At 39.6% G+C, this 27299-nt stretch overlaps 1 protein-coding gene and 1 long non-coding RNA gene across 2 annotated transcripts in view; one reads left to right on the forward strand and one right to left on the reverse strand.

Annotated features, from left to right (window-relative positions):
* Positions 1–315: 315 nt before the first annotated feature.
* The window catches only part of LOC134295556 (uncharacterized), a 32751-nt gene continuing 5767 nt past the window's right edge, over positions 316–27299 (reverse strand). Inside the window, exons 2-3 of the long non-coding RNA XR_010002180.1 lie at positions 13724–13846; positions 316–7461 (exon numbers count right to left, since the gene is read on the reverse strand). This is a non-coding gene — a long non-coding RNA (uncharacterized LOC134295556). The remainder of the gene's footprint in view (positions 7462–13723; positions 13847–27299) is intronic.
* vrk1 (VRK serine/threonine kinase 1) overlaps positions 9419–27299 on the forward strand; it is a 63132-nt gene continuing 45251 nt past the window's right edge. The window contains exon 1 of the mRNA XM_062968449.1: positions 9419–9509. Within this exon, the coding sequence (XP_062824519.1) occupies positions 9434–9509 (76 nt within the window). The 5' untranslated portion in view covers positions 9419–9433. The remainder of the gene's footprint in view (positions 9510–27299) is intronic.

Here is a 27299-nt window from a genome sequence, read left to right on the forward strand (position 1 = left end):
TTTCCCAGTTTTTTTTTTACTTGGGAATGGCTAATAATGAATAATGTTCAGGATGTCTATCTCTAAGTTCTACAACATAATACTGTGTGAAGTTCCCTGTACAATGGAGATAAGCCCAGACCTGGTAGCATCAATTCTGGGCTCCACAAAGGTCTGGTTAATCTAAATACTTTCTTCCTTCCCCAAAAGGAAAACAAGTGGATGCCACTCAACTAACTGACTTGAGTGGTTGTTCATGCTGAGTTCATATGAGGAGCTATAATTGTGACGCCCCTGGCTGCGAGAGCACTGGAAACCAATACACTGAGGCCAATAAACAATCTAATATCTTTATTAAGGAATTAAGAAATTAAAACGAAAACAAGCAGAAGATATAGTTCACCAATAGACCTTCCAGGAAAGGTCAAATATAGTCCAGTAATATATTGTCCAATATATAATATTAGAGTTTAAAGTTTGTAATCCAAAAACCGAAACGCACTCAAACTTCCAAGCAGTTTGAGTGGGGAAATGTCCAAGTCTTTTTCTAAAGTTCAAAAGCAAGTCCAAGGCATGGAATTGTAGACAAGGCTGGAAACACGGCACGACAAGGCAAGGCTGGAATCACGGCAAGACAAGGAACACGGCTAGGCAAGGCACAGCAAGGCTGGAAAGTAGTGGACTTAAGCGCAGTCCACACTTGGCTAGAAGCGAAGTTAATCCTCCCAACTGACACGTTGACTCCGGCCTGGCTAGCCAGCACACAGAACTTTTAAGAGCTTCTAATCTTCCTTCGAAACAGGTGTCTCCACTGCTCTTTTCCCAAGGGAAAAGAGCTAGAACAACATCTTGACCGGATGCAATCCTCCCTTAGAGTTCTCAGGGGAAAATAGGTTAATCAGCAGATTCCCTTGCTGCTAATCGCGCGCTTCGTCTTTGTCCAGCTTTCTCCTGTCTGTTTGTTTGTACAAACATTTTCCTATCAAAAGGAGGAGAGCTGGGAAGAGAAGACTCCGTTTCAAGGCCCTTTTTAATGAGCACTGAACTAGAATTGTCAATAGGGAACATCTGGAACGGGGCAGAGTCTTGCTGAAATGGCACTAAACCTGTTTCCTCATCGCTGTTGTCCACAATGGAGTCAGGTTCACGGCCCAAGGGTCCATGGGACATCACAATAATGGAGTGAGAACCACAGATTGCCTGGTTTACCATAGGACTTTAAGGGAGACAACTAGAAATAGCCCTATTGTTAGTATCTAAAATGATTTTCATAGAAGGCTATCACAGCTCATCTTGCCCCTTTCCTTCCTTTCCTCATCTCTCTTTCCATAAACATAAAATAGCTATGTCTGGGGCAGGCCCGTAGCCAGGATTTTGATTGGGGGGGGGACTGAGTCTGAGTGACTGAGGATCTGCCCTAGCAAACCGTTTGTATTGTTATCCCAATACCCCCCCATGCATATGGGATATACTGAGCATGGTGATCAGATCATGATATGAATAAACCTAACAGTTTAAATAATAAATGTAAGGCCTTCTCGTGGACCATCCTGAGAATTTGGGGGGGGGGCCCTGAAGCCTCTCAAGCTCCTCCCTCTCTCCCCCCCCCCCCGGCTACATGCCTGGTCTGGGGTAATGCATACCTGGTAATTGGCATGCCATATCATGTTCACTTTAAAATAGCCCCAATTGTTCTTTTTAGTGAGGCTGTTAAGCTCTGAGGTAGCAGAAGCAACCCTCATGTTATTTCTGTAGTGATTTGGATGAATTACAAATGTGAAACTATGCATGTACAAAATATTTCTTTTCTCACAGCTGGCAAGTATAGTTATTTGATTAGCATCTATATTTAATTTATTTCCTTCTTTTGCTCTAGAATGTGACCCACTGTTGCTCATATAGATTATAAGCAAATTACATATAGATCCTAGCATTTAAATTTTTTTCATTGTATAGATAGAATGGCAAAGCATTGAAAGATCTGTGCTTTGTAACTAGAAAAACATGATAAATAGGGAATCCTATAATCTTTTCAAATTCAAGACTGGAAATTATTTAGCTGTACCACTAGGGCCATATACGATCTGCCATGTTTTTGTATCATGACCTCTGAATGAACATGTAAATCAGACCAAAAGAAGCAGCTATGTGCCAAACACAATGTGGTATAGGCAGTAAATGCTATACAGTTGTACCTTGATTTATGAGTGACTCAACTTGCAGGTTTTTTGAGATATGAGCTGCTGCTTGGCTTGTTTTTTGTTTAGAGATATAAGTGGACACCCATAATGCATCTATAATGCTGAACTTATTTTGAGACTCCCTTTGTGTCATGGATAGTTTCTTTAAAGTTCAATCTAAAATTTAGAGCAGATTTACCACCTCACTAGTATGGAAGTCATCAGCTTCCACTGCAGATTAATGAGTTAGTAGAATGCAAACATTAGTAATGAAAGCATTACCTTTGATATTTATTTCCACTTTTTCAAATGAGATGTGAATATCCATGGAGCATAAGTTTCTCAGCTGGTGTTGATTATTCTGAACTAAAACTTTGCATTGACCCTTTTTTCTGACTTCCATCTCAAGTCTTACTAGTCCTAGTTTTTTCCTCTAACTAATGAGTCTTTTTGTCCCCACTGCAGGCAAATCTATAGCACTTTCAGTATCATATACGTGCAAAAAAACCATGTAAAGGTAGTATTTTTAATTGCATGAGACTTGAGTTCTAGCAGATGGCAATGGGAACTTTTATTAGTTTCAGTGTTAAGAGGACACCAGTCATAAATGCTGAGCTAAGACTAATTATCAATGCTTGGAAGTTTCAATTTGGAAGTACAATTTGTGTCCCCCAGTCAGGATGGGCAATGGTAACGTTGGTTGGGGGATTTGAAGAGTTGTAGCACCCAAAAGTACATTTACAAAGTATTTTCATGGTAGATCACCAATTGGGGGAGGCATAGAGCATAAAGAAAGTCCTAAACCCATGAAGGGCTAGGAAATGGACTAGAGGCAGTGAAGACTAGACAATACTAGATGTTCAAGTAGTCTGACCATATAAGAGAAATGCCTATGTTATTTATTGATCATTTATATAATTTATTTGATTTATACCCTGCCTTTATCCCATAATGGTATTCAAAGTGGCATTCATGAGAACTGAATGACAGAATTGTGTTTGTGAATAGCAAGGCTTGTCTTAGGCAAAGCGATGGGAAATGACTGCCCTAAAAGAATCATTTTATCATCTTCATTCATTTTCCACTGAATGAAGATGCTTGCACATATAAAGTTGGATCAGTTACAAAAGAAGTGAGATGAAACAGGACCAAGGCATCAGAAGTGGACCATGGGCCACCAAAGAAGATATGAAAGATGTAGGCAAGCAAGAAAAACCAAATCAAGGCAAACAACTGCTTTGGCTACAGGCTCAGAGAGCAAGAAAAATAAAGGTGTCAGGTGACTGCACAAAAGAAAACAAATCCTAGTATGATTCAAATTCATGTTGACCAGCAATGAAGTTGTACATCTTGCCAACAGTTTTTTTTTTCAATTTCCTTTATAGAGGTTGTTGGAATTCTAGATTCAATAAGGCAAGAAGAGGAGATAGAAGCAACAATCCATCAATTTATGTACATTAGAGAAAGCTGATGAATTGATCTCCTGATGATGACCTTCTAAATAGCAATGCTGGGAAATACTGTGGGATGAGGAATGAGTGGTCTTCCAGAGGTCGTTTGGCTGTAGATCTCATCCTTCCCAGAGGAGAGACAAATTTCTCTTTCCAGAGATCTGAACTGATCTTCTGAAATTTGTCTGAAGGCCAGATGTGCCCCCGAGCTTTACATACTGATCTTGGAGAACTAACTCCATTAAAGTCAGAGGCATCTACTTGTGAGTAGATATGCCAAAGACAGCACTGTAGACAAGAGGCATACAGTATTAATAAACAAATATTTTTGAAGCATTATTTCTTTCCGTTATGATATTACACTCTCAAGATACTGCATGCAACGTTGAGCAGAGGAATCCCCTCCCATATGAAAAGTGGTGGGAAGCTTCTTAAATGATGGTTCAGATTGTTTATTCCATTAAAAAACATTTTAAAAATGGATGCCACTTATTTATAATTTCAAATGACCAAAAGGTTAAGCTAAAGGACTCATTGTTGCTGCAGTGTCCCATTATCTAAAGGTATTTATCTGTATACAGGCAAATACAGAATTTTTAAAAATGGCTGTGGCAGTTATGTCTCTGAAGAAGAAGTTATTGAGAATAAACAAGCTGTATTTCAGGATAGATGCTTAACATTTTCCATATGTCTGGGAACGAAAAGAGGAAGAATTCATCAAATGAAAGCAACTGCTTATATTCCAAAATATCCAGAATGATCATGTGTGAGTTGGCTCTTTTCTACATATATGTGAAACAATAAAATACAAATATATTTGATATTGCTATACATTGTTCAATGATGGCATGCTGTGTTACTAAATACATTCTGGTACTGTTCATAGAGAAATGTCTATTTCTCTATCAACACATTTTAATACAAAATGTTATTATACAAGTTTCCTACCAACTACAGTTTGGAGAGTGGGAAAACCATAGTTTCAGTGCCAAAACACAAATGAACATTCCCTAAAACAGCTGGGAATACTTTTGTAAAAAGGATATTTAAATAATACCACACCCATCTTGTGCCCCCATACTTCTCTTTACCACGGTAGCTCTGCAATACCAGTATGTTTCCCTTCTTTCTCTTGTAGATACAAATATAATTTTAGCACATTTTCTCCAGTAGAAAAGTTATTTGATCAAAACAAAATGCCAATGCTAAGCTGTACAGTGTTTTAAAGAATTTAATGGCTTCTCCACGTTTTTAATGGCTGCAATATTATGCAGCTAACAAACAATTTCAGAATTAAGTTGCCACAATTAGGAATTAGAAGCAGGTGGCTCAATAATGGTGTTTTTTTCATTTCATTTATTAGGAGGATGTGGCGGAGGAAGGAAGTATTTCTCTCCCCCCCCCCGCCCCCCCCCCAAAAAACCCCACAGTCGAGCTTTCATTATTTTCATCAGCTTCACGGTAAGAGCATGTAAGCAATTTGCACTCTACAAATTGTTTCAAGTACAACTCACACCCGACGTTCATGAGTTTTAAAAGCTTCTTTGCAAACTTGAAAATTAAGAGAGAAAGAGAGATAAATAATTTCTCTCTAAATTTACAAGTACAAATATGGATGGCTGCTCCGTGGCACCATTTAACATCACCATCCTGCTTTTAAAGAGGAAAAAAGTTAATTTCTCTAAAGAACAGATGGATTGCTTTTCCACTGCTTGGTGACTCTTAAGGTAAGTGTCTGTGTTTGTGTGTACAAATACATGTGTCCTTGTGTTCGTGTTTTAAAAACCTCCGAAGTAGACAGCCGCTTGCAAGAGAAGGTGTTAAGCTGGTGCTGCACAGGGCTCAACACTGAAAAAAAGACTTGAAGCAAATCATGTTATTCTCAAACGCAAGTCAATGCCTGCTCTCAAAAACAGCCAAGCATCCACCTCCAAATCGCATCTTTACATCTATTCTTGCCACACAAAACGGGAAGCTGTGACCCTGGCACGCCCTCTCGTGGGGATGCTTAAAAACACGATCTCTCTCTCTCTCTTTTAAAAAAAGTCTCATTCTGACTGCATCCGTGGTTTGCAAAAGACAAAGCCGAACGGCAGAACCAAACTCCCTTGAGAGACGTTTTGGGCCCTAAGCAAGCAAGAATTCATGCCTATCTGACCGCTTTACCTATGTCACCAGCTTGCCTTTTATACAAGGCTGTTACTTAGATGGGCCAGACCAAGACATTTTGCTTCCTGAAGCAGAGCAGTAAATGACGCCCACCCACATCAAGGTGCAGAGTACCAAAAGCTAGCCAAGTTATTTTGGCACACATGGCAGAACATTCAGAAATCAGAGGAATGAAAATGTCTATCTACCTACCTACCGGCAGTGAAAAATAAGCAACTTGACAAGATGCTACCATTTTATGACAGGCAAAACTTGCTGCCCAAGCTGGCAGATTCACTCTGTATATTATAGCTAATGATTTAATTACAATATTTCTCCAATTCTAAGGCCCCTTCTACACTGGCCCTATATTCCAGGATCTGATCCCAGATTATCTGCTTTAAACTGGATTATATTAATCTCCACAACCAGATATCTTGGGATAAGATGATAATCTGGGATCAGATCCTGGAATATAGGGACAGTATGGAAGGGGCCTTAGACATCATTGATTGTAACACACACACTAATTTGAGTACTACCATCAGAAAAAGAGCCTTATTCATACATATAAAAAAGTGTCCATCATTCCAAAATGCACCCCAGTTTTAGACACATTTATATTGGGCAAATGTGTTTTGTAGAATTGAAGAAATACGCATATTTCATAGACTAAAGAGTTGGAAGGGGTCATCCAGTCTATTCCCTTACTATGAAGGAATATACAACTAAAGCACTTCAGAGAGATGGCCATCCAACCTCTATTTTAAAAAGTTTAAGTATAGGCATACCACTGTTAACAAAATGAGCTTCTGATAAAAAAGCTAATTTTTTTGCAAAGTCTTCCTTACCCATGTTCTTTTCTTCCTTGTCCTCTGTCTAGCAAGGAAGGTTTTTTTCGCTTCTATCTGCAACATTTGTATTGGGGGGATAATAAAGGGGGCTGGAGAGACACAGACTTATAGTGGCGGATTGCAGGCAATATACAGTAATGCTTGACCTGGAAAAAACTGAGATTCATCTCTAGACAATCTTACTATACTGAATGGTCCTACAACAGCCAAGGCAATCAAGAGCTGCCTCCAGAATCCCTTGTTGAGCATCTGTGAATGGGAAAATATAAATAAAAGAGGAAAGTAAATAATTCCTATTTCATAAGCTGCCTCCAGTATGAAAGGATATATAAATTTCACCACCGAAAAAGAAATCACAGAAATGTAGATGCTGATGGTGGGAAAAAATCATCCCTGGATGCATTTGGGAAGAAGTTTTCAGGTAGTCCCGAGAAAATTCAAAATTGTTGCTTACTTAAGCAAGGTTTACTTGGCCTAGTTGTCTCATTTCAGATGAACATAATGTTAATTTTGAGCAAAATGCTTGCTGAAATGCATTTAAAGAGCTCTTCTTTCTTGTTATGCAGGAACCTACCCCATTCTTTCCATGATTCTGTCTCTGGTACCAAATGTTCTGTTGAAGAAATAATACCTTCATTAACTGAAGTAGACTTCCATTTAAGTATTTCCATTCCACTATAAAGCAAGTAGTTCTCTGCATGCGGTGTATAATCAACAGAATCTCCTTAAAATAATCTGAAGCAGTTCAAACAATTGAAAACACCTGAATGCAATTTAAAAGGCTTTACAGCAACTCAAATGAAGGGACTGAGCTATGGGTTCACTAAGTCCCAATGATCCAACATGAAGCTGAAATAGAAAAAAGAAAAGAAAAATTCAGTGCCAGTCAGTCACTGGGGTGTTACAGCTGAGAAGACCCTATTGATGAGGTATGATGAACTCTACTAGAAAACTAAAGATGAGTAAGCACTTGTTTTTAGACTGACCAGTGAAAGGATTACAAGTTCTTACCTTTAACACAAAATGACAGTATATTTGTTGTCACTGACTCCAACTTACAGCTGTCCTATAGATGAGTGACCTCTAAGTCACACTGTAATCAATAGCTCTGCTTATGTCTTGCAGACAAGGAGCTTTGGCTTCCTTCATTGAGGACTCAATGTGGGACCTGTTTTGCTTTTACCTTCGGCGTCCAAATGGTTTTCTCAGACTGCTCCAGATTAATTAAACACCTAGAAAGATCCGGATTTCCCTCCTCCCCTCATGTCATGCTGGCAGGCTTTTCTTGTAAGTTTTTAGGGGAAAATTGGGGTCTGGATCGGGGTTGACTCAGGATGGCATCTAGTCACCCCCAAGAGAAAGCCCAGGGTTTATGTTGGGGGCAAAAACCCAGGTGGAAGTGGGTTATTTTAACCCACTTTCTCATGGGTTTCTGCCATGTCTGGAAGAGCCCTGAGACTTTCCATCTAGAATGCAGTCTTCTCTTTTCCTACTATCTTAGGACTTAACAAGCATTATTGTCTTTTCTAGTGAGTCATGTTTCTTTTTTTATATATATAGAGTCACAAGCTTGGTAGATGAAGAAAGTAATGTGGATATAGCGTACCTTGATTTTAGTAAGGCCTTTGACAAGGTTCCTCGTGATATTCTTGCAAACAAGTTAGTAAAAGGTGAAACTCACAAAAATGGAAGGGTGGCTGTATTTTATTTATTACCAGTATATACCTGGAGTTGCCCAACTGTCATTGGGACCACTGCCTACCAACTTTCTCCTTTCTCCAGCTCTGAGAAGGCCTACCTGACAATGTCTTCATAGCAATACTCAGGAAATGGTGGGCAGGCTCTCTTTGTGGTTGTTTCCTTCTTCTGTTTTCCTTATACACCTTCTCCCTATTGCTTTTCTTTCTTTCTCTTCTTTTTCTTGCCTTCTCCTCATACACATGCCACCTTTCTTTCCCAGTGACACCCCAGAGGGCCACTTCACCCAGAAACAACTTTTATGGTATAAACATACATACAAACATATATTCTGCCTTCTCCTTTTCCTTGTTTGGTAAAAATGTATCTTCAAGTAGGTATTATTAATAATGACTTGCCTGTCAGTGTAAAGCCCCATCCTTCTTTTAAAAATCAGTTCCTGCATCCCTGTAAGCAGGACCATTGCTGCAAAAGACAGGTTGATCTTGTTTCTCTTTGAACATTCATAGGATTGTCCTATTTATCTTGTTTTTCTATTTTCAGCAACTGTAGTGAAAATGTACAATCTATACAGAATATTATAGGTACTCAATTGTCAATGAATCTCTTCCATTTACTGTCCTGAATTAACAATATCCATTAGATTTGCGCATCTTATGTGTCACAAGGGGAAATGATCGATAACTGTTATTTCTTTACTTGTGTTCGCAGAATGTGAAATGACCCATTACTTCAGCCAATACTGCTTCAAACGTTTCAATATTTCTAACTGCAGTTTTCCAGCCCTTGACACAAAGTCCTCAAGGCACACTCACATGCAGCAGTGTAGGAACCACTTTCTGCAGTGTAATCCACTGTGGCTGCAGAACGCATATTAATATCACACTGCATCAGCAGAGCCAATGCGCATAAATCTTTCTTATTTAGAGAATAAGGCTAGCAGTGGCTTGCTAGTATGATATCTGTAGCCAGTACCAGTTGTACTCTTGTCATGACTACCTTCTACCTGGAAACTTATGTCCTAATTGTGACAGACCATGTGGATCCAGAATAGGTCTCCAACTCTCCACAGTCACTTACGGACCCACCACGAAGATCGTCTATAGAATATAGACTGGGAAACATGAGTGGGAAGATGGCACATGGGCTTCCCATTGGGGGATCTGCTTGGTCTAAGTGGGAATCGACTTTGGAACCAGGTAGGTATTCAATAATTCAACTTTATTAGTACCTTGCCTTTTAACAAAATAATGTAGTTTATTTCTTTGGCCTGATTTTGCATGGCTTTTCTCATATTCTTATATTTATCCAATATTGGCCCCTGGTAAAACTGCTCAGTACTTTTTCAGTATTTACTAGCACAGGTCAGTGCATATTGAGGCCTGGTCTGAGGAGGAGGAGGCAGACCCTATGGTGATGGGGCCTGATATTCCTGAAGTAGAGTCTGAATGGAAATCCACTGTTTTTGTAGTGAAGCATGGGCAAACTTTTTTTGTCTTGGGGCGGCATTGTGGGGCTGGGCAAGGAGGGAGGGGGGCCAGACATGTGGTGGGTGGGGTGGGCCTGGGAGAGGGAGGGCTCTTAGCCACTGCGTGCCTTTCTCAGGCCGTAATCTCGGCACACCATTCTTATGCTGGGAGGAGGGTGAGACATGCGCTCCAGATGGCTCTCAGCTGCTGTGTGCCTTCCTCACACACCCTTTCTTCATAAGGATGTGGCAGACCCCTGTGTTCTTATGCCAAGAGGACAGGGAAAATGAGGAGGGTCTGAAGTAAGCCTCCGGGGGGTCGCATCCAGCCCCCGGGCCTTGGTTTGCCCACCTGCTGTAGTGCCTCAGGGAGAAAGCAATTCTTCTCAGGATGATGGAAGGTGCTTCACAGACAGATCTGTTTGTGGTGAGAATGTTTCACATGAAAAGCAGCCAGAGGCTCAGCCTGACCCTATGTATCAGTGCCTTCAGTTAAGGTGAGATAACACTAGGCAAAGGTAATTAAGGTTCTTACAGCGTCTAAAAGATAAACAAAATGCCAGTTGGTTTCTTAAGTCAGCTTCGTGAGTTGTTCTTTGCAAGAGCAACTTTGCATTTTCAAGAGAAGGCTATCTTGTTTTGATAGAACATTTTGGCCTTTGCTTTCATGTTATGTTTCCTGGTTTGGATTTGGAGAGTCACATTTTGGATATAACTTCTAGTCTAAGTTCTGTGTATTTCTGGCTTTACTTTATATAGTGATCTGTGTGGTTTGCTGCATCAGGAAACTATGAGTGTAACCTCCATTTTGGAATGTTCCTTGAATGTATTCATGCTTCTGTCTTTTATGCATATTGTGAAGAGACATTTCTAGTTTTTACTTTAGAATGTGTTCTTGAATGAACTTTTCTATATTACACTTCTTTTTACAATAAACTTTAACTCAGTTGGCTGAGTGTTATTTTGGGTGCAGAGGTGTCTGATAGGTGGCTGGGCTGCAATAGTGTAGATCTGCCCTTGCTCTGGTTGGCTCTCTCTTTGTTGTCTTTTTGGCGGGCAGCAGGGGAAATTGTTGCCCTGCACCCTGAATCGCCTGCTGCATCACTTTCCCCATCACATGAGGGAAAGCATTGCCACCCGGCTTCCACCTCATTCCTCCCAATGAGAACACTGTAAGCCTTCCATGTTCTCTGGGAAGCGCCCTAGCATACTGCCAGGATGCTTCTTCTACGGAGCCCTGCTGGAAGTAGCCTTATGTCATGTGATGGCATCTGGCAGGCTCCGTCGAGGAAGCAGCCTGGAAACATCCTAGGACACATCCCAAACTCTGTGTGAAGTGGTAAGTGGTAAGTCTAAATGTCAAGTTTGTTCAAATCAGTTCATACATTAAATTTTAGAACAAAATAGGGCAAGTATGCCTTCAGCATTGCTTGAAATAGTTCATGGATGCTATTCAAACTGCTGCTGCAGTGTTCATCCATACAGATTCTGTACTGTTCTTTAAAGGGCCTGTCTCTCTATCTGTTATGCCACACAAATTCCCAAACTTTCCCCCTGCTTTCTTCCCTTTCAGCACTAAGCTGGCTTACAAAGTACAGCTAAAACCAATTAGCTAAAAAGAACAACAATTTTAAAACAATTGTGTTTTAGCAGATCAGGACTGTGACAAGGCATCCCTATTGGGTTAAATGGGGGGGGGGACTATTTAGGGAGGACTGCCATCAACGAGGCATGAGGCGGGATTTGGAAATACACTCCAAAAAGCACATTATGTATGAATTTCAGGGAGAGCTTTTATAAATTAATTTTCAGATGGTACTTAACACCTGCCAGACTCAGTAAAATTTATATATAAGAAGAAGATAAATGTTGGCAGTATAATTCTACGAGAGTGAATATTTTTTCTCTTTCTTTTGGCTATGCCCCCAAATTCTAGGTTTTGGGACACTGCTAATAAATTTACCAATTATGCATTTATAGATTCTGATTTACTTGGTTACTTTATAGATATATTTCTGATTCAGGTGTCAAGATTTTATGTGCACAGAACTCTGCTGTATATGCTTACAACAATAGCAGATTGTGTACATTTTTATTACATGGTCTAGTGCAAGGGTCCTCAAACTTTTTAAGTAAAAGGCTGCTTCATGGTCCCTCAGACTTTTGAGGGGCTAGACTATAGTTTGGGGGGGGGGGGGGGAAAGCATGAACGAATTCCTATGCACACCGCATATCTCTTATTTTAAGTGCCAAAAACAAAAACCAAACCAAACCATGAAAGCTATTTTTCATTTTGCTATATCTCTAAAAGTATGGAAAACTGTGAAGGTTATTTTATTAACTGTACTAATAATTACCATAAACATTCTCATTAAACCATTTGAAACTGTCTCGTAAGAATACAAGTGTTTGCCACTGCTGTTAATATCAGAAATGCCAATTGTGTAAAAGTTTTCATTTTCTTTTTAGTTTTTCATCAGTCTTCAACACAGGGCTGGCCAAAGTAATTTTTCTGCCTGAGGGCTCATCCAGACAGGCCGAAGAAGCAGGACCTGTCCCAGGTTTACCTAAGGTGTCCAAATGATGCCTCAGGTAAACCTGAATTAATCCAGAGTAAACTGGGATTTCCCAGTTTACTCCAGGTTGATAAAACATCTGGAAAGATCCAGACCTTAATGTAAGGTCTGGATCTCTCCAAGTGTGGGCCCTGTGGGGGTTGACTCCTGGGACTGCTTCTGTGATCCTAGGGGGTTAATGCCCACGTGATTCCTCTTCTCCTCTCCCCCCTCCCGACACATCATTTTGACGCACCCACCAGGCAATTTCCACGGAGGGACCTCAGCATCCATCAAATTAGTTTTTGGGGACATGGAGGGCTGTGGTTGGCTCCATGCCCTCCCAGGTCAATCTTAGGCCTCATCTACACTGCCATATAATTCAGTTTCTGAATCTAGATTAATTGCTTTGAACTGGATTATAGGGTAGTGTAGATCCAGCATTAGAGAGAATTCAACACAGAACTACCCAAATAACATAAAATAAAATGCTGAAAGGGCACACAACTGCAAAACAATGGAATTACAAAAACACAGTTATATACAGTGGGTCCTCTGTATCTATGGATTCTTATCCACCAATTTCACCATCCACGGCTTGATAATGTTTTTTTTAAAATCCAAAAAAAGCAAACTTTGATTTTGCCAGTTGATAAAAGGGACACCACTTTACTATGCCATTGTCTATAATGGGACTTGAGCATTCATGGCTTTTGGTATTCAAGTGGGGTCTTGCAACCAAAACCTAGTGGATACAAAGAGCCCTCTGTAGTTAGGAACTAGATACACCAAATCTACTGAGCATAAACCCCATCAGTAATTTTCACACATATGTACAAGGGGGTACATTTCCTCTTTGCTCTTCTTCTCTTCCTTGCTTTTAAAAGCCCTTATCATATTTTGCTGTTGTGTGCCTTCAAGCCATTCCTGTCCAGTGGCAAAATCCTTCGGTAAACCTATCACAGGGTTTCTTTGACAGCATTTTTTTCTGAAGTGGCTTGCCACTGAGAAAATGTGTGACTTCTCCATGATCATCCAATATGTTTCTATGGCCAAGCAGGGTTCAAATGCTCAAACCCTAGACTACACTGGCTCCCCACTTAGTGGTGGAAATTACATCCTACAGTTCTCCAGATTTCCAGACAAGATCTGTTGCCTGTCACCCCCTGAAATATAATGAAAATTTCTCCCTAGATGCTTTGGGGATTGAAGGATGCCAGTTTGGCAGCTCTAACCCCCAGACACTACAAACACTCAGTTGACTTGTGGTTAGAGCAGAATTAGACCTACCATGTATAGTACTAGTGAAAATTGAGATTACTGCATCAGCTCAGATGCAGAGTGGTGGACACTGGATGTATTAAGATGGAAGAGATACAGTTTTCCTTACCCCATCAGCATATCACTGCCAATTTCTGCCGTACCGTTTGTGTGATGTAGTATTCAGGAGTCTTCATTAAGTCAGGAGTGAAGTGCCATATTCACATAGTACTTCATATTTGCTGTTTTACATCTGCAAAGAAGCATTTCACACTCTTTTTAAAAGTACATTATTATTTTTGATGTTTGCTAAAATAGGCCAATATACATTATATGTTTATGAGATGCCAGCTCTACAAATTCCACACTTTTAAGAATTGAAATTCCATTCCAAGATCACTCAAAAATGGTTTCAAATGGCTGTGCTTACTTTACAGAGCCAGTTAAGTGAGTCCTCTCTCCCCGCATTTTCTCCAAACGAAGAGTTGATGGCTGCAATTTGATTATTAGCAGAGAAGAGAGCACAGATGGAAGTGATATTTAAAACTGAGCATGTGTTGATATTACATGGAGGATGAAAAAAATGTTTAGGGGATGGTTTTGGTAATATTGCCAGTTATGTTTATTTATCCCATGTCAAGTAGGAATTGTTGTTTTTTTTTAAAGAAAATGCAGAATATATGTTCCTCAGTCCTTTACAGAATAATTAGATCCAGCATTATAAGCCACTTTATGTGTTGCAAAATGATTTTACATTTCTGTCATGCCAAAACATTCCCCTCCAAAATACTGTATCACATGCACACCCTTTCAGCTACTGGTGAATTATAATTCCCATCATCCTTAACCAGTGGTCATGTAGACTAGAGATGGTGGAAACTGGAGAGCATAACGTCTGGTTTCCTACCCAAGGTTCATTTGAAGGGTTGCATCAACTGCTCCTCATTTTCAGAATAGATTTCTTGGGAAGAGTGGAAAAGGGTGCATATATATGGTAGAATTAATGCATTTGACACCATTTTAACTGCCATGGCTCAATACTATGGGATCCTGGAATTTGTCGTTTAGTGCAGCACCAAGATTCTGATAAAAAAGGCTAAAGATCTTTTAAGATGACTACTTCCATTGTTCCATAGAATTGAGCCATGGCAGTGAAAGTACTTTTAAACTGAATCCATTCTTTAATATAAATGCACCCGGTTCTGTTCAACATCTTTATTAATGACTTAGACGAAGGGTTAGAAGGCACGATCATCAAGTTTGCAGATGACACCAAACTGGGAGGGATAGCCAACACTCCAGAAGATAGGAGCAGAATTCAAAACGATCTTAACACACAAGAGAGATGGGCCAAAACTAACAAAATGAAGTTCAACAGGGACAAATGTAAGATACTCCACTTCGGCAGAAAAAATGGAATGCAAAGATACAGAATGGGGGATGCCTGGCTCAACAGCAGTACATGTGAAAAAGATCTTGGAGTCCTTGTGGACAACAAGTTAAATATGAGCCAACAATGTGATGCAGTTGCTAAAAAAGGCCAACGGGATTCTGGCCTGCATAAATAGGGGTATAGCATCTAGATCCAGGGAAGTCATGCTACCCCTCTATTCTGCCTTGGTCAGGCCACACCTGGAATACTGTGTCCAATTCTGGGCACTGCAAGTGAAGGGAGATGTTGACAAGCTGGAAAGGGTCCAGAGGAAGGCAACTAAAATGATCAAGGGTCTGGAGAACAAGCCCTATGAGGAGCGGCTTAAAGAACTGGGGATGTTTAGCCTGCAGAAGAGAAGGCTGAGAGGAGACATGATAGCCATGTACAAATATGTGAGGGGAAGTCATAGGGAGGAGGGAGCAAGCTTGTTTTCTGCTGCCCTGCAGACTAGGACGCGGAACACTGGCTTCAGACTACAGGGAAAGGAGATTCCACCTGAACATCAGGAAGAACTTCCTCACTGTGAGAGCTGTTCGGCAGTGGAACTCTCTCCCCCGGACTGTGGTGGAGGCTCCTTCCTTGGAGGCTTTTAAGCAGAGGCTGGATGGCCATCTGTCGGGGGTGTTTTGAATGCAATTTCCTGCTTCTTGGCAGGGAGTTGGATTGGATGGCCCATGAGGTCTCTTCCAACTCTACTATTCTATGATTCTATGATAAATCTTGGCAGCTATTAAACATGAACACTACATTCTAGGACTTGTACCTTATGTCTATACCCTTAATCAGATGGTAAGATGTGTTCTTTCAAGCATAGAATTGTTTTTTTATGTATAATACATTTCTATACTTGCAGCGATATGTTTCCGTACTTTGCGTGGATATGCAAAACCACAGAATAGCTAACCCTGTAAAAATTAATGACTTCTGTTTCAACACCATAGAGCAGACCTACACAACTTGTAGCCCACCAGATGTTTGGGACTCCAGTTCCCAGAATTCTTGGTCATTGGGACAGCTGGCTTGAGCTTCTGGGAGTTGGAAGCCCAAACACTTGGAGGGCCACGAGATGTGCAGGACCGCCACAGAGTTAACCTGAGGATAATAGAAAATGTCTAGAGAAGAATTTTTTTTGTCGAATTTAGATAAATGAAATCACTGATATCACTCCAATGGATATGGGGTTGTGTTGTGTTTTGAAAGATAACAAGCTTGCTTTTGTCCCGCCACTAGGAATGGGACAATTGGTTGAATTGATATTCAGTTTCCTTTGCCAGATGTTTCCAAGGCATTGCAGGGAGGAGATACATTATCCCTGCATTTTCCGTGATGTGTTGAATCCTAATGTTGACATGCTTATCATAGAACAACTGAAATAAATGGGACATAACTTAGAATATCATTCATAAGGACTGCACTCTTAATTCATAATAAAATTTAAGAATAGAAAGGACGCTTAATACCCTGTCACCTACTTTTTCAGTGCTTTTGAAAGGTTCCAGTTTTTCTCTACTTCTCCTACTTTTCCCCTTTATCTCTAACTTACTTTAGCCACTGCAAATGAAATTCAGAGTGCAAAAGTAGTTCATGTCAAAGAATTCAGCAGCAGAGAAAGGAAAATCCCAGTTCAATCATGAAAACCCACTAAGTGATATTGAGCACATCACATAGTATTAGCCTAGAAAACCCAGTGACAGGATCACCAAAAGTCAGAAATGACTTGACAGCACACAATAACAGCAAATATTGCAGGGTCCCCAAAAGAACTTCCTCAAACTCTTACAGAATAACTGACCATATTGCCATATATGCTCATGTATAAGTTAACCTCATGTATACACTGAGGTCAAGTTTTGGAGCCAAAACTATGGATTGTGATGTGTTGAGGATCATTCCATGGAGAGTGGAAATCTCCAATGTCACCTCAGGAGGTGTCACGCCCAGGCAGCGGAGCACTAAGAACCAGACACAGAGGCCAAATATAATCTAATATCTTTATTAAGGAAATATTATAGAAGAATAAAAACAAGTAGAAAATGTAGTCCAGGAATAGACCTTTCAAAGAAGGTCAAATATAGTCCAGAAATATTTTGTCCATTATATTATATTAGAGTTCAAAGTTGTAATCCCATAACCGAAACACACTCTACTTTCAAGCCGTAGAGTGGGGAAACGTCCAACAATGTTTTCTGAGGTTCAAAATAAGTCCAAGGCAAGAACTGGAGACAAGACTAGATACTTGAGACAAAAATCCAAGGCTGGAAACAAGACGAGATAGTTCTTGAAAACTTGACAAGGCAAAGCGAGGCACGGCGAAGGCAAGGAAACTGGGGTTGTAGACTTAACGCAGTCTACACTAGAAAAGGAGCCGAAGTTACTCCTGAAGTTGATCAGTTGACTCCGCATGGATTTCCCTGTGTGGGCAACTTTTAAGAGCTTCAATCTTCCTGCAAAGCATATCCAAAGCTTCCTTTCCCAAGGGAAAGAGAAGCGAAACACATCTTCCTGCAGCTGCAATCCTCCCTGCAAATTCCCAAGAGAAACTTGGCTAATTAGCATCTTGTTTGGCTGCTAATCGGAGACTTCTCCTTGTTATTTCTTTCTGGCCCTGACTCGCCGCATAGGAATGTTTTCTCGAAAAGGGGGGAGAAACACTGGGAGAAACCGATTCAAGGTCCCTTCTAATTAAGTCCTGGGTAGATTCGCCAACAACAGGCATCTGGAAGAAATCCATCTCTTGCTGAGACGGCAGAAAACCCATGTTTTCGTCATCATTATCCATGATGGCGCTAGGATCAGAACTCTGAGACCCATGAGACATCACAGGAGGCCATCTGCCCATAGCCCATCACTCTTTCCCTTCCCAAGCGTATAGAAAAGCCAGAAGTGGCACCATGGCAGAGAGAGTAGAGGGGTAAGTGCTTCCTTTCGGTTTTCCCGGAATTGACTAATATATTTCCTTTCACCACTATACTCAGAGAAGGGGATGGTTCCTTTAAAAAAAATAAGAATCAAGGTACAGTACTTGCACTGACCTATGGATATGTTAACTCAGATTTTGGGGGATGGTTTTTGACTAAAATTTCCAGACTTATACATGGGTATATAGGATGTTTTGTGTAATTCCTCTTTCAGCTTTGCAACTAAACTGACTTGAAATGTATAGTCAAAAAAGAAAACAAAAACAAAGAAATCTGAAAATTTGGGAAAGGAGCCAGGAATGATCCAGGAGACACTAGGGCAGTCCCTTGCCTGCTCCCTCTAAGTACCGTCTCAGTTACTGGCAGGACAAACAAATTCCTGTCACAAAAGAATGATAGAAGATATAATTCAGCCCTCTGGTCTGTTCTGCACCCAGCCTGCTTTGTAGGGAGCGGTGGTGGTGCCAACAAGTACACTAGTGCCAATTGTAACAGTTGTTGGTGTGAGAAGGGACATCTGTCTACAGAGAAATCTGGAGTCGGATGACTAAATTATTTCCTGGAGACCACCAAAATGGTCATCAGATAGTAATAACTCCTTCCTATTACAGGCTTGGTTTTGATGTGACCCCTATCCAGTTAAAGGAGGAGGAAGGGACAACTTCTATAAAAGTTGTCATAGCAAAAATCATTGCCTCCCCCTTTATGACAGGAAAGGTGACTTTTCTGTTATTTAAACTTTTTAAACACATCTAATTTTAAAAGCAAGCAATTAAATAAAACAAATGACACAGGCAGAATGGTCCATGACTATAACATATACACATGAACAATAATAGAAATGGCCTTCATTTCTTTAAAAATACATTTATCTTTAATGCACTTTTAAATTTAAAATTAATGTTTTTGAAGTACTAACTTTTCACTCAAAAGGGCAAGCGCCAAAGTCAAGTTCAAAAGCCTTGCAAGGCCACTTTGATAAAAAACAAAAAACAAACTACCAGTATTGTCGAAAAGCAATTGTCTGATACCATTTGCCCTTGCAATTGAAGATGCAATTGTTCTAAAATAATAAGATGTGGTCTGAAACACAGGGTGACTTCCCACCCACATACACATTCTGAGTATATAGTCAAGGTCTTGTTGGTCATCTAGAGAACATTACTAGAAATTAAAACAACTTAAAAAGAAATTATGTTTGAAGTGTTTACTTAGTCTCTGTGAACTGTTTGATGTCGTGGCTACATCTGTTAATAAATAAGTGGGTTGTATTTATGCTTCCATAGTTATGTTTAAAGCAAAAGATCTCTGTTGAGAATGAAAATGAAATCGAAATCAACATATATTGGTTTTCAAAGCATCAAACAGCTCTTCAGTCAAGTTGCTCTAGATCCCAGAAGACTGTAATTTGGAAGAGAAAAGCCATCTGATCCAAGAATGTTAGAAACAAGACAGAGCTTGAGGATACATATATTAGCTTAACACTGGTTGAGCAAATTGCATCCCCAATTCTCACAATCCCCCCTCCTACCATGTGAACCTCCCAAATATTTACTGAAAAATTAGGCTGGTGCCAAATTGCATCTTAAATAGCTTCTGAACTTTATAATCTGATTTCAAAACACAACTTCTGCTTTGAGTTCGCTTTCTTTTTGTCCAAAAAACGTTTTTAAAAAATGAGAGCAGGTCCAGGAAACAGATTGTTTGCCTTTTTATGTTTTTAATGGGGTTTTTTTGGGGGAGAAAAGGGAGACTGGAGAAGGTATGTGACCCAGTAAGCAAAAATAGTCCCTAAAGATCCTCAGAATTCCACTCCCTGCCACCTCAACACTATGGTGCTTCAATCTGGAAGATAACAATTTATCTGAGCTTGAAAAAGTTACTTTTGGAAGTGTAACTCTTAAAATCCTTGGGAGATTTTGGGAAATGTAACTTTTTCATGGGTTGTACCTGAAATCGTTCATTCTTCAGAATATTCATTTTTTTCTGTTCCATAATTGTTGTCTCTGGTTCAACATAGGGCCTTTCCTACAGAGATACCCTACATTCCATCCCAATTGTTATGACTCCATCCTATGGAATCTTGGCATTTGCCGTTCAAAGAAGAGTATTTATTATGTTCAGCCACAGAGCTCCAGTATCATCTATAATTACAAACCTCAGGATTCCAAAGAATGCCATGACAATTTAGGTGGAACCATAGCATAGACTGAACAGGCCCATAGTAACAATTCATTTCAGAGCAAATGATGAAGATGGAAAGTGAAAAAAAATTGCCATAGCACTTTTAATATTGCCGTTTCATTATTCACATGCAAAAATCTAGCTGAAGTGGTGTTGACATGGTTAATAATTTAAGGAAGTTAAGATGGAGATCAAAAGTTACTTTTTTCTGTAATTCCCAGAATCTCCTAGCCAGATAAGATTCTGGGGGTTATAGTCCAAATAAACAACATTCCTAGGATTTTATACAAATTTTGACATCAGATTATAGAAAAATGGCAAAGAGATGATGATGTGGTTGATGGTAATGAAGATGGTATTAAAGAAACCCTAACCCTGCCTGCATGATAATGCATCAAAAATTAGGCACTCAGGTTTGTGAAGGGTTTATAAAAGGGGTAGAAAGAATATTTTAAAATATTTTAAAATGGTTTAAAAACATGTATTTCAAGTATCCAGAAATCCTGATGAAAAGAATCCCCTATTTTATTATTAGTGATACAAATCTCAATAACAATTCCGCAAGATTAAATAGAACAAACAAATAATAATTTTCCACTTACATTTGAGAGAAAATGATGAAAATAATCCTGAACCAACAATATCATTTGCACTTTGAGATGTATTTTGCACAAAATTTGCATACTGGTTTTGTACAGGAAATAGTATTTTCTGTCTGAAAAATATTTTAACATAAAAATATCTATTCCTGTGTAGAAAATGGTGATTTCTGCACAAAAAAATGTTGTAATGGGGGATTTAACCTGTGTCAAATTTGCACATGGTTGATGTGATTAGAAAACTGCATTTTCTGCACAGAAATACTATTTTCCAGATAGAAAATTTCATTTTCTGGACAAAACAGACACAGTTTTTGTGCATAATAAGTCCCACACTGTGAAGAGCCTTTGAAAACTATACTTTTTAAATACTTTCCTGCAGTGGGAAGACTATTGTTGAGCTTTCCTGTTGCTACCTTCAAGATCAAATTTAATGGAAAATTACATCCTAAGGCTATACCTCAGTGGCACATGCTCTGTACACAATAAATCCAGATTTAATCCCTAGTATTTTTATATAGGTCTGGGAAGACTTTAGTCTGAAACAGAAGCAACAGATCATGCTGCCTGGGGCAGAAAAGCAAATGATCACCTCATGCCAAAGTAAAAATAAATCATATTTTAGGTCAACCAAGTTATTCTGGCACTTGAGGAAGAATATTTCCTCTTCCTACCAGTAAAAAACGGAGCTTGGAAAACCTATATTTTGTGGACTGTAATATCCAATATTCCCTAGCTTGGAATTTAGCAGATTGTGGAAGCTATGATCCAACAAAAGTAATCTCCCCAGGCCTTTATAAAAATACATCAATTAACAATTAACAGTATTTTTGCTTTTCCTTTACACCCTATACTTGCTGCCTGAGGCAACCAATTTACTGTTACTAATGGTAGAATCAGAGTATGAAGCCCTGTTGAATGCTGCCAGTCTGAGCAAGCAGTACTGAGGGTTGGCAAGTAATGCTGTGACTGGAGATAAGGGAACTTTCAGTCAATCTAAGGTTAATAAATAAAATAAATTATAGGACAAAAAGCACTAGCAATTTCCAGTCTTTTAAAATTTCTGTATAGTGACTATTTTTGTTAGTTTGCCTTCCCCTCTCTTTTTTGTGTCAATTCTCCTTCTCCCTCTCTTTCGGTAGCACAATACCCGTCTTGCTGTCTCCATATTTCAGATGGGCGGGGCTGAGGGGTGGGGGCATTTGATTGTAATTCTGTCAAAAAATGAAATACTTCAACATGTGATTGGCAGGTTGATTACAATAACGCATATGATTAAACTCTTGGTGTGCTTGCATAACAAATGAGGGGACGTCAGTGGAGATTAACTGTGTTTTATTAACCCTTAGCGTATTCATGTTTAGAGTTTGCAAACTCAAGGAAAGTACAAAATACCCTAAAGACCTCCTAATCATATCCCGTTATTCCAAAGTGGCATGTCTTTTAAATCTTTCAAAAGGCAGGAAAAGAGACTATGATTCACAATCAGAAGAATTGGTGAATTTTGCATTAAGTAAGCTAAATATTTTGTTTATGTGTGATGTTAATTCTGGACCATATCTCCCTGCCTAGCCAAATTGGCCCCGATACAAAGGCTACAACATTGTAGAAACTGCATCCCTAACAACTAACTTTCCAAACACTGATCCAGTAACAGAAATACAGTTCTAGTGAATGGGAAGGTGCTGTGGTGTTTTTGTCTTGCTTCGAGAATAGTCAGTGTGGGAAAATTAATAGTAGATTAGAGAGAGCATTATTGTCTGATCTAGCAGATCTGATCTTATATTCTGGTGAGGATGAACCGAAGGTGTTCTTGTTATCCCAAAAGTGTTGACCCAAAATGTTGCTACTGTATTTTGCTTTTTAAGAGTTTCATTTATGTAGTGATATAATAATGTTCAGTCTCCCAGGAGTTTGATTTGCATTTTCTCATAGTTGTAGGAAATAACACCTGTTTGCATTTCTTTCAGGGCTGTTGCAGATTTTGCAGCACCCTGATAGTTAGCCATTAGCAGAGTTTGTAGCCAGCTCAGCAAAGTCTTTGCTGCTGTTGGCTTGCAAAGTATCTTTTGTTCTGGAGACTGCCCCTTTTCCTGGGGAAAAAGGATCCATTTTGAGAAGCCTCTTCTGCCTTTCCACAGAAGAGAAAAGGACTCAGATGTGCTTGTGTGGTCAAGCCAGGCCAGCTCAGACAAGCCATCGTAAGTACTGACCTCTTGCCTATAAAACTGGTGCTGAGTTGGAATAGGGGAAGGCCTGCTCTTTCTAAAAATAGTAACTCAGCACTGGGGCAGAAAGTAACCCAGGATCTTTCTGCCATTGGAAGAAGCTCTAACCACTTTGTCTCCAAACTGACCTTGAGTTTAGATAGGGGAAGATCAGTTCTTTCTAACATAGCAACTCAAGATTAGGATAAAGAGCATCCCAGGATCTCTTCACCTTTGGAGGAAGTTAGCCCAGCAGCTAAGGGGAAAAGCAGGAAAGAAACATCTGCATGATTTTATAAGTTGACTATTTATATTTGTAACCTTAACTACGTGTGCCAAGTCTGCCAAGGACTTTGAGAAAATAAAATCTTGTTTGATCGTTCAACTTGAAGTGACTCCGGTTACTGGGAGTCCTGAGCTTCAAAGTAAGGCCCCCACAGTTCACCCGGGCAAAGAAAGAAGCACATCTTAAAGCTCTAAAAGGTGCCTGGGTGTGACGGCATAAATAGGATGCAACTGTTTCAGGTCAGAATGGTGTAGTAGTTTAAGTACTGGACTACAACTCTGAGAACAGTCTCTGAATTCAACCATGGAAAACCACTGGGGTGACTTTAATCAAGTCACACTCACTCAACCTCAGAGGTAGGCAATGGCAAACCTCCTTTGAACAAATCTTGCCAGGAAGTCTGAGCACTGCCATAGGTCAGAAACAACTTGAATGGAACACAGCAACAATGCAGACCCAAAGGTTGTTTTTTGCCCCCAGTCTTTAATCTTCCAGACCTCCATCAATCTCTTATGGCATCCCACCTTTTAAATGAGCTCTCTGGTTATGTCAAAGTATTTCCCAATTTCCATGTGTGGCTGAGAAAGCTGGACAATGAAGAAAGCTAATAGGATTTTATGCAAGCTGGATATACAGTATACCTATTTTATGACTGGAAGCACAAAATGAATCCATTGGCTCTACCCACAATAAGAGTTCACACCCCTCCAAATGAAAGCTTTCTTCAATGTCCAAATTTCTAGCACTGGAATACGTAATTCAAACATTTAGCAGAACATTTATAAATCCAGTGTGGGCATCCAAAGAAAGGGGGTAGATAAAAATATGAAATAAATGTAACAGCAGATAAGTATGTCACTTTCTGCAATGCGAGAAATTTGGAGATAAGCAATATTTTGTTGTGGGGAATATTTCATTGTTGTACTATGCCACTGAGATACAAGAGTAAGATCTAAGCAATCTGAATTGGGACATCAGTCCTACTGTGGGCAATGATCTGGGACTACCTCTTTTTACTCATTTGATCTGAATGCAGCAGGACACCCACTTTCTGGTTCACCTGGCCAGCCAATTCAAGAATGCCATTTGTTGCATGATTGTGAGGCTGCCACAGAGGTTAAAATGTTTAATGCGGTTCAAAACATGAAAGAATAGTGATTGGGACAAATAACAAAACAAGAAGCAAATGTCAGCTCTGTTCCTAAAATTAGAGCTACAGTGAACAGCCAAGAGACAAATTAAATTTAAAACATCCCATATCTTTTGATTAAAAAGAAATGTGTGTGTACATACACACTTCTAATGTAAGAGCTTTTGAAAGCTATGCCTAAGAAGCAACTATTTCAAAAGGCATACATCCCTTTTTTCTGACATGAAAAAACTATCTAAGGTGGTATTTAACTGACATACACACATATCTAAAAATAAAGTGTGACTTTTGCTTCATAATGACAGGATGATTTATACATAAATTTATGTAAATTTAAGTTAATTAATTATTGATTACTATCAACTTCAACCAGGATTTCTTAATTCAAGAGACAGACCTTTCCTAGATATACACAATCTAGAGCAGATGTAATACTTCCTTCTAGTCATATCATGTTAAGAACAATATGGACAATGCTGAATGCACTTTGGTTCTTGTTTCTTGGGGGATTGTTATCTTTTCATATCCTTATTGTTTTAGTGTATACAATTGCTTGATGTTAAAGAAAAATTAACTTGCAATTAAATGACTTTCAGGTTGGGATGTGAACACAAAAAGCTACCTGAAATATCATGGAGATCAGAAGCATCCTAGATGTTGTTGGACTATAACTTCCAATTTTTACAGCCATCTTGTTGGAGGTCCAACTATATCTGGAGTCTCACGCTTGCCATTCCAAATGTGGTCCCTTCACATAAAAATCAGCTTTCTCCAGTTTGTTGCCATCTTAGCTGTATTAGTCTGAAACATCTGGGTGACTCCAATTTGGAGATTATTGTTGCAAAGCATCTGCAACAGTTACATGTCCACCCTTTTCTGATGAATGTCCAATGCATTTGGTTCTTCAGTCCTTTAGATAGCTTGCTCCATGGTGCACCTTCATGACCGATTTGTGATACACCACCTTTCATGCAGTCATATTATGTGACTGCCAGATGATCAACATCTTCCCCCTCCCAACTGCATTGTGGAAGCAACAAAAATGGACAGCTTGGAAACCTCAAATGGACCACCACACATAATTTGGGGGCAACACTTGGCTTCTTTGTTTACAGACTCTTCAGTCATAATGCAAGGTATAGGAATGTGTTCTAATATTTAGGTCTCTCAGTGGCTAAGTTCATGCCTATTAGTAGCCAAGGCAAGGAAAATGTTACAACCCCTCTCCCTTCTCACTGTATTGTGCATGGTCCTAATTACATCAAGACGTCACTCTGATCAGTAACTCTTTATCACTAAAGGCCAAACTCACTTCATTCAAGGGCTTTACATCCTCTTAGCTTTAAAGAGTTGTAAATAATAAGTTTATAGATTCTGGGGGTTCTTATTTCTTAAATAGCATGTATTAAGAACACCACGAGCATTTAATACAGTGATGTTTAGAGGTATGCTAATGGCCACAAGAAAATTTTCAAACCTCCATAATGCGCTTTAATCACTGGTTGGAGATCAAAAACCACCTTGTGATTTTATACCACATGGGCAGTTTCCAGGACTGCCTTACATGGAAACAGATCAATGGCAAAATTGGTAGATACAGAAAGCATTTGCAATAAAAGCTTTTTATGTATCTTGTTCAAAGCATGTAAGTGCCTTTTAGATCACTGATTGAACTGTAGACAGTATAAAGTGGAACCTTTTAATACTAAAATAAATTTCCAGAGTAAAAATTCCATTATAGGGAAAAGTGTTTTTGCTGCAGTAGGATAGATAATAATTCTTTCACACATAATGGGATTCATGAAATGTTTGATGATAAACAGAAGTCCTTTGTACTGCTAGAGCAAGACTGTGCTGCGTGTGTGGGCCTGTATAAGATATAAGATGGGGTAGGATGTTTGCTTTCTATAAAAATATGATTGAGAAGAAAGGCCTAATGGTTGGGCAGGTAAGCACCATCATCAACACAAATTTGGGAACATAACAAAAAAGGAAGCATAATAGCTTTGACAGACTTCTTCTTCTTTAATTTGGAATGATTTTGTTGACCTAAAAATTTGCTTATCATGTCCATTTTAAGAGATCCTTTGGTTGAACTTCTTGAACTTCAGTTGAAAAGCCAGTTGAACTTGCTCTGATGAAATGAGCTTCAAGATACAAAAGCACTGGGTTCTTTGTTGTGTTTGCTGCACCAAACAAATGCCATCCATCCCCCTCTCCCCATGAAACTTTTTAAGGGAAACCGTCAGTTTGCCTTGTGGGATTTTTGGTTCCAATGTAACATTTTGCAATTGCATGAGTTATTGCGGTGAAAAGACTCTATTGGAACAAGTGAATGGAATATGTACTAAATCATGGCCACAGGATGGACCTATGATCAGAAGGCAACAGTTTGGGCAGTTACTAAAGGCCTTCCTCTCCTGACCCCAGTTACCAAGGGATTCCTTTTTTTGGTGCTCCTCCAATGGGTGCCAGACAAGTAAACCGTAACTTCCCGAACTTCCAAATCCACTTACTACTAGAAAATAAATATGAAGAAAAGAACAATGGCCCATGGAATACACTGATCAAAGGTCTGGAGAACAAGCCCTATGACGAGCAGCTTAAAGAGTTGGGCATGTTTAGCCTGCAGAAGAGAAGGCTGAGAGGAGATATAATGGCCATGTAAAAATATGTGAGGGAAAGTCATAGGAAGGAAGGAGCCAGCTTCTACAAGAAAGGAGATTCCACCTGAACATTAGGAAAACTCTCACTGTGAGAGTTGTTCAGCGGTGGAACTCTCTGCCTTGGAGTGTGGTGGAGGCTTTTTCTTTGGAGGCTTTTAAACAGTGCCTGGATGGCCATCTGCGGGGGGTGGGTGGTTGTGCTTTGAATGCTTCTTGGTGGGGGTTTGGACTTGATAGCCCACAAGGTCTTTTCCAACTCTA

The sequence above is a fragment of the Anolis carolinensis genome, chromosome 1 (assembly GCF_035594765.1).
Source record: "Anolis carolinensis isolate JA03-04 chromosome 1, rAnoCar3.1.pri, whole genome shotgun sequence".
Classification (NCBI taxonomy): domain Eukaryota; kingdom Metazoa; phylum Chordata; class Lepidosauria; order Squamata; family Dactyloidae; genus Anolis; species Anolis carolinensis.